This window comes from Clarias gariepinus, chromosome 1 (genome assembly GCF_024256425.1).
Source record: "Clarias gariepinus isolate MV-2021 ecotype Netherlands chromosome 1, CGAR_prim_01v2, whole genome shotgun sequence".
Taxonomy (NCBI): domain Eukaryota; kingdom Metazoa; phylum Chordata; class Actinopteri; order Siluriformes; family Clariidae; genus Clarias; species Clarias gariepinus.
The window spans coordinates 7,457,648-7,465,891 of NC_071100.1; the positions used below are offsets into that span (position 1 = coordinate 7,457,648).

Genomic DNA, 8,244 nt, shown 5'->3' on the forward strand with positions numbered 1-8,244 from the left:
CTGGAAACCCTCTCACCTCGTAAACGGTAAAGTACGCCTCTCATCTCGTAAACAGGGCCTGGAGCTGTTGCATAACGATGTCTGAGTGCATAGGTCCTTAGTTACTGGTCATCGTTGCATGGCAGGATTTAGGTGCTGGAATCTCATGCAATCTGTTTCCCTAAATCAAGCCGTTTAGGTACATTCCAGCTTCTTATGAAAGCTTTAATGATTGCAGTACAAGGAGGGGGATGCTAATGCAGGCTTAGCACACGAGTCTTCATTGTTGCTAAAACAGCATTGAAACAAAAAAACAAAAACAAAAAAAAAACGAAAAAATACCCAGGCTGGGTCTGCAGGCAGGCGTGAGGGTTGAAAATCAAAAGGCAAATAAACAAACAAAATAGAATCTTAACTGAAAAGGCTGAGAACCTCTCAGCCTTGACCTTGACTTCGGTCAGGAGAACTGAAAACGTCCCGACACTGCAGACACAGCTCAGTCCTGGGAAGATAGTAAATTTAATTAATTTAGTGATATTGTGAAACATGTACACACGTAGACACACTAGGGGGAGACAAAGCGTCGGCTCAGTAATCTGGAGAGCCAGATCTTTTTCCCTGGGACCAGCATGGCACAGGTGTGACAATACAGTAGCAGTGAACTATTAACTAACACATTACATAACAGCCAATGCAAAATAGCACCTGCAACGAAAGTACAACCACAAATAAAAAGAAAACACAAAACAGGTGTGTATGTGACACTCAGGGGCTGATGGGAGCTGCAGTCTGGTAAAACCATTGTGTTTATCTGAGTCATAATGTATGTGGTTCTTAAAAACTACAGCCTGCATTATTCATTTTATCAACTGTTGATATAAACATTAAAATACAAGTTCAAAAGTTTACATTCAGATATTGTAGATAAAAAAATAAAAAAATAAAAAAAATAAACACAGGTAAATACACCTGTACTGTAGCAGGTGTGTGATGTTGTTACACTGTAAAATGTGAATTTGCTTTGGTGACACTAAAAAGTACAAGTAAAATTAATTTAAGAAATATATAAACTAATTGTGCATGTGCTGTGTAACAGAGAGACCAGAGGCAGTACTGAGTGTATCTCCACAGAGCTGGCTGACTGAAGGAGACTCAGTGACTCTAAACTGTGAGGTTACAAACTCCTCTACAACCTGGACATTCAGCTGGTACAATGTGGTTCCCCACAGAGACGATCTAATTAAACTAAAAAATTATGACGGACGAAGATCTGGAGGCTCCTACACTCTCAGTCCTGCTGCTCTTAAACACACAGGAGTTTATGTGTGTAGAGGAGAGAGAGGAGAACCAGCCTTACACACACAGTACAGCAATCTACAGACACTATGGGTCTCTGGTGAGAAAAAAATAACAACAACAGTAATTTACTGTAGGATGTGGTTGTGTGAATGTGATTAAGGCAGCATATATTTAATAATATTTATAAGATAATGAAAGAGCCCTAAATGCTGATAGTTTTTTTTACCTTCATGACATTGTTAATTAAACATGTAGTGTCTTTTTATAAATTATTCACTTTATGTTTTGTCTCTCCTTTAAAATTATTTATTATTTTTAATTCAAGATGAACAGATACAAAGCTGATGATAATAGATGGTGCAATATTGTGGGGTCGTTTTGTTTGTTGTTTTATGCTAAAGCTAGGCTAATACTGAGATGATGGTGCCCTCTGGTGGAGATGCAATGACCTGAGCATGTGCAGTTCCTAGTTTTCCCCAAAACGTTTGTGTTTATATCTTCTATGCGGCTTTGTGTTCTTCCTGTGTTCATAGTTCAGTTTTGATTTTGTTTCTTGATTTTGACCTGCTATGTTTTTGCAGCATTAATGATTAGGAATTAACCCTCGTTAAAACCTTGTGTGTTATGATCAATGCTTAGGACTGTGGATTTAATTACCTGATTAATAAAGACCATTCTGAGCACACATGCACTTCTCTCCCCAGTCTATTGTACATTACACGTATTTGTATTCCCACGTCTCTTTTCTGTGTTTAAGGTGAATCTCCTCCAGTCTCTCTGATCATCAATTCCAGCAGAACTCAACACTTTACTGGTGACTCTCTCTCACTGAGCTGTGAGGACCAGAGTAACTCTACTGGATGGACAGTGAGACGATACACACACAGTGAGAGAGTGTTAGATTGTTCACAGTGGGGATCAGTTACAGGATCTACATGTAAAATCAGCTCCCTCTCCACATCCTACACTGGAGTTTACTGGTGTGAGTCTGAATCTGGAGGAAACAGTAATCCTGTCAACATCACAGTGCATGGTGAGTCTTCATCTAGTGCGTTATATTTATATAGTTACTTATATATGTATAAGTTATTGGTAAAGGTAAAAGGAAATGTTATAAAAAAAAACGTTCTATAATTTATGTCATTCTGAAAATGGATGTGTGCATTAATCTATACACACACTAATAACAACAACAACAACAACAATAATAATAAAAAATGAGTAAAAAACTGAGTATGAATTATTTAAATGTTGATTGTTGCTGTTTGTTGTGTAGATAATTCATATCACTTACATTTAATATGCTATAATTATTAAACAGTGTTTTTGACACAGAGTACAAGGTGACATTCATGGAATACTTCCAGATCAACTCCATTTTGCTTTGTGTGTTCATCTGTACAAAAACATACAGTAGGCTTACAGTACATAGTAGCACATTAGATACTTGTCTCAGATATACAGTACATCTGTCAATCTATGTACTTGTGTCTCTCTCTCTATATAATATAGTTCCTTGGCACGCCTGGTTAAGATGTGTTCCAAGGCTAAAAGTTTTTTTTTTTTTTTTTTTTTTTTTCCTCATAATAGCACATGTGACAATTATTCGCACCCCAATAATTACAATTAGATGATAAGGGAATTTAAAAAATCTCCAAACCTCACCGAATCAAAGAGTGGCATCTTGGAGTCACAAAGTCTCCATAACAACTATCAGACACTATCTACATGCCAACAAGCTGGTTGGAAGGCATGCAAGGAATAAGCTTTTTCACACCTACAATCACAAACATAAATGTCTGGAGTTTAGTGTGACTTCCACTGGGACCATGTGTTTTGTTCAGGTGAGACTACCATAGAGCTTTTTGGCAACAAACACTGTCACAATAGCATTTCATGCCCACTGTGAAGTATGGCAAGAAATCTGTGATGCTGTGGGCCTGTTTCTCTTCCAAACACCCTGGGAACCTTGTTAGGGTGCATGGCATCACAAACTCACTGAAATACCAGGACAGTTAAATCTAAACCTGATTGCCTCCATCAGAAAGCTGAAGATGGGTGATTATTAGGTCTTTTAGAGGGATAATGAACCAAAACGTGTGGTTCTGTATTTTCAAATCTCATCTGTACTCTCCAATCTTGTAAAATGTTATAGGAGGAGATTAAGTGCTGTCTTGGAGTTGTACAAAGTATCAACATCAGGGGTGCCAAACATTCTGACCAGAGGTGTGGACTCGAGTCATGTGACTTGGACTCGAGTCAGACTCAGTCATGAATTTGATGACTTTAGACTCGACTTGACAAAATATAAAAAGACTTGCAACTCGACATGGAATTTAACATAAATAACTCGTGACTTTCACTTGGACTTGCGCCTATTGACTTGTAAAGACTTGCTACTTCCCATAAAAATATAGATAGATAAAAAAAGATAAAAAGTATGTTGACACGGACCGCTCTATCTCTGTTTATGTGTCTGTGCGCGTGTGTGTGACAGAGAGCATGCGCGCATTCGGCACGACATCCAATCAAAGTACCGTAGATTCTTTTGATTCGACAGCGTCCAACATGACAACAACGTGAACATGCCAGTTCGCGAAATGATACCGAAGGTAGTTTAGTTTTGCTATAAAAATTAGGAGGTGGTCAACAAAAAACAAATTGCAGTATGTAAAACATGCGGGGCGAAGATTACAGACGGAGATGCCACAACTTCTAACTTTGTTCGACACTTGAAGTTGCACAAAGAAAGGTAAGTTTTGAATGAATGTCAAGACTACCTTATTAGCTAAGTAATTTACTAGCTGAATGTTTATATCAATGAGACTGTACATTTCCTCAATGAGAACGTCACCTTTCAAACACTATAATAAAGTGAAGACATGTTTGAAAAGGTTCTGGTTACACTTTTGAAAGTAGTTAAACCTACTGAAAAGTATATATTTTTTGTGGTGATACATTTAAGTAAAGTAAAACTGTTTGGAGGACTATATTTTTGATCCTCTCTTCATCCAAGTACATGTTTTGAGGGTGAAGGCATGGTTTTTAGTTTAAGGATATATTTTTGTTTTGAAACAATCATTTCAGGTGAAGACAATTTCAGAAATTTGGTTCAGTTTTTCAGACCTGTTTTGCAATACAAGGTCAACTCGTTCTTGTGCAATATGCTGTGGAGACGAGACGCAGCACTGTTCAGCACTTTTTCAGAAAATGACATTTTTATTTTGCAATTGAGCAATGTTCTTACATAAAAAAGGTTTGTTCAATAAATACAGATCTTACAACCATACATAATCTGTATACATTTTATTTTTCTGCTAAAAAGATTTAAAAAGACTCGAAAGTCAAAGACTTTGGACTTGACTTGGGACTTGACTCGGGTCTTGCCTGTCTTGACGCGGGACTTGACTCGGGACTTGAGGGCAATGAATTGAGACTTACTTGTGACTTGCCAAACAATGACTTTGTCCCACCTCTGATTCTGACACATGTCTACATGTCACATGTAAAAGAAAAAAAAAATCTTAATTTGGGATTTTTTTTACACTTAATTGTATTTCAATAAATTGAATTTATGATTTAATTCATTAGAAGCCTAAGAACACACCTTAACCAGGCAATAATAGTGACCAGCACTGTGTTTATATACAGTATATAGTCACACATGAGAAATTCACTTAATTTTTTTTTACACAATCTTTTCTTTTAAAGAAGCACATCGAATGCAAAATTATTAAAATCCTAAAGTCTGCTCTCTCTCTTTCCAATTAGGTTGGGAAAGAGCTAAGGATGGCTCAGTAGGATTGTCTGTGGGACTGAGTTTGTTCTTTATCCTCACTGTTTTTCTGATCTTAATGATCCTCCTCTGGTACTGCAAAATGAAGAAAGGTATGATGATTGTTTAAAGTAAGATGAACAATAGTAATGTGGGAAACATTTTTCTCAAACAGTTTTTCTTCCACTTCACATGACACAGTTATAAATACCTTCAAATCCCCTTTAAAATAATCAAATGCAAAGATAACTAACTAAATAAATAAGAAATCACTAATTAATATACAGGTTAAGTTACACAGGATCGAGATTAAGTGTCCCTCATTACCACAATTCTCTTTTTGTTATTTATGTATGTGTATAAGATAAAAAGCCTGTTTGATGAATGCATAACAAAAAGTGTAGAAAAATAAATAAATAAATAGAATTGTTTATAAAAATTTGCACTTAAATCATTATAATAATAAAACTGTTTAAATAGAAAGTAGATTGTGAAATAAATAAAAAGTACTTGCACATGGTAAGGATAGAAATTGTGCAATATATATATTCATTTTATATTTTCTTATATATTACTATATTATCATTAACTCAATCACCTCCAGCGCAAGGGGTTCGATTCCCACCTCAGGTCTGTGTGTGTGGAGTTTGCATGTTCTCTCTGTGCCTGGTGGGTTTCATCAGGGTTCTCCGATTTCACAGTCCAAAGACATGCAGATTAGGTCAAATAATGCTCCCAAATTGCCCTTAGTGTGTGTGGATTGGCATCCTGCCCAGGGTGTACCCCGCCTCATTAAGTTTCCTTTGAGGCCACAGTATACTGTGTAGATATCAGTACAGAAGATGAATGAATAAACTCAATCGGTGATAAAGACACAAACTGTATACAGCTAAATAAAACAGGTTCATAAAATGTAGTAGAAAAGGTGATGAAGGTTATGAGCAAATTCACTGTAATTCACTCATAACCTTCTTCACTCTTTCTACTACACTTTTTGAATCCTGAAAGGTATTACAGAACCTGCAACTAATTTAATCTTGATAATTGTTAATCAGTTTTATGTGGTTTCTGTTCTAACTGTATATTTAAACTTTTGGAGTCAGTCTGTTTATTAGACTGTAATCAGGGTTGTGTAAAAAGTGTTTCTGTTCCTGTTTATTCTGCACCCTGTTCAGATGTAAAATCTGTTTTACTTTGTAGAAAAGCAGCAGAAACTCAATCAGACATCAGGGGAGAATCAGAGCCGGTCAGGACCAGAAGACTCTCAGTCAGGACACACACCACTTCAGGCTGGTCAGATCCTGCCTCAATCACTGTTTATTCATAGATTTAATAATAGAAACTCACAAATTACTAACAAATTAATTAATAAATTATTATTTCTAAAAAATATTTTTTGTTTTATTTAATTGAAATATAATTTGAGAAATTACAAATAGAAATGACAAACAGAAATTACAAATACAGCTACATTTTATTTTTAATTTCTGTAGAAACTGAACACATTTATGCCTCAGTGGATCAGGCGAGTATGAGTGGAACAGGTAGCTTCATTTCATTTTAGAAATTTCCTCTTGTATTAAAAAAAATAACTATAGATAAACTATAGAAAGTAAAGTACATACTTGTCTAATAGTGATTAACACACTGCACTGTGTTCAGGTGAAGCTGCAGCTGAGAGCAGTGAAGCCACTTACGCACTGGTCACAAAGAAAAAGAAGAAAAACAGGAACAATGGTAGGGTAACTTTTTTATTGCTGCAACATTTAGTTTGTTTATTAAAAAAAAAAAAAACTTTCAATCAGAAACAAAGTTATTAGAAAAATGCCACATGCTGAATGGTAAAGTAACTAAATTAAGTAAACACTAGAGTTTGAAGATCTACACCACTACAAACATAGGTGTCAGTGTGGATAATGTATGAGATACATTTGTGAGTTATTAGTCATGTGTTACCAATCTAAACATTATTGGGATGGTTGTGTTCTTTGCTGCTACAGGTGCTGATGCTGAACATGTTTGTGATGTGATGTATGCTGAGCTTGAACTAAATTCATGTTTGTGATGTGAATGAACAAGGCAAAGAAAATAAAAGTTAGAGCAGAAAATAAAGAAACTCAACTTTTTCTACTATAGAACACTGTCACCCTACTCATATTTCATGTAAGGAATAAAGCAACATGTTATGATGGTAAGGCTAAACATCAACAGTGTTTTGTAAAGAAGTGGAGTTACCACCCTCAGTTTTTAGTTTGCCTGTAATACCACATCCACTAGTGTTTTATTACCTCCATCATGTTTTTGGTGACTACTCAATTAATTTATTAACAAACCACATCTCAACATTTTTATTCATAATCCGTGTTGTAATCATCCACCAAAGCAAGTCAATTCCTCTTTTTTATTTTATTATATCAGCTATTAACATTCAAGTACTAGATAAAAAAATAAAAAAAAAAACTTTAGGTATAAGGCAGAAAAATACAGTTTCCCAAGAAACTGGAAAGTGTGAATCCCCCCCCCCCCCCTTTTCAAGCATTGACATATCTTCCATCGATATAAAATTTACATCACTTAATAAAAAATATATTTTTTTTCATTATTAACCATTCATTATATATTTTTTTATTATTAGCCTTAAAAGACCTTCTGCCTACATTGCTGTGGTATATTGTGTTATTTGGTAATTTGGATGAACTGTAGTTTTTAATCAGAAAATTTATTTATTTCTCAAAACTAGAAAATTTTGGTGATGAAACTTTACAGATGTTACCATTAAAAACGCACATTTCGAGAAAAGGGATCATACGGCAAGCTGTGAAAATGCCCTGCATTACATGTAGGTGTTTGTTGCAGACATTTACACTATTTTTGGGGAAGAGCTTGGCTTGTACAGGCTACTTTACACTGATCAGCAGTCGACGCCCCGCCATAACCAGCAGATCAAAGGAGCAGTTATCGGCGATGACATGTAGGCTTCTGAGTTTGGAGGCCAGGGTTAGTTGGTTGGTTGGAAGCATGTTTGAAGGAGAAGATAACGTCACAAACACACACACAAACTCTCCGTGCATACACACCTACAGTACAGTATGAGACGCGCATGCGGACACATACAAACTCTCCGTGCACACACACACACAAACTCTCCGTGCACACACACACGCAAACTCTCCGTGCACACACACACACGC

At 35.9% G+C, this 8,244-nt stretch overlaps 1 protein-coding gene across 1 annotated transcript in view; it reads left to right on the forward strand.

The window, feature by feature from the left end:
* The window catches only part of LOC128511118 (carcinoembryonic antigen-related cell adhesion molecule 5-like), a 76,833-nt gene extending 69,705 nt beyond the window's left edge, over positions 1 to 7,128 (forward strand). Inside the window, exons 7-10 of the mRNA XM_053483824.1 lie at positions 5,050 to 5,166; positions 6,254 to 6,346; positions 6,716 to 6,790; positions 7,054 to 7,128. Of these exons, the coding sequence (XP_053339799.1) occupies positions 5,050 to 5,166; positions 6,254 to 6,346; positions 6,716 to 6,790; positions 7,054 to 7,118 (350 nt within the window). The 3' untranslated portion in view covers positions 7,119 to 7,128. The remainder of the gene's footprint in view (positions 1 to 5,049; positions 5,167 to 6,253; positions 6,347 to 6,715; positions 6,791 to 7,053) is intronic.
* Positions 7,129 to 8,244: the final 1,116 nt, after the last annotated feature.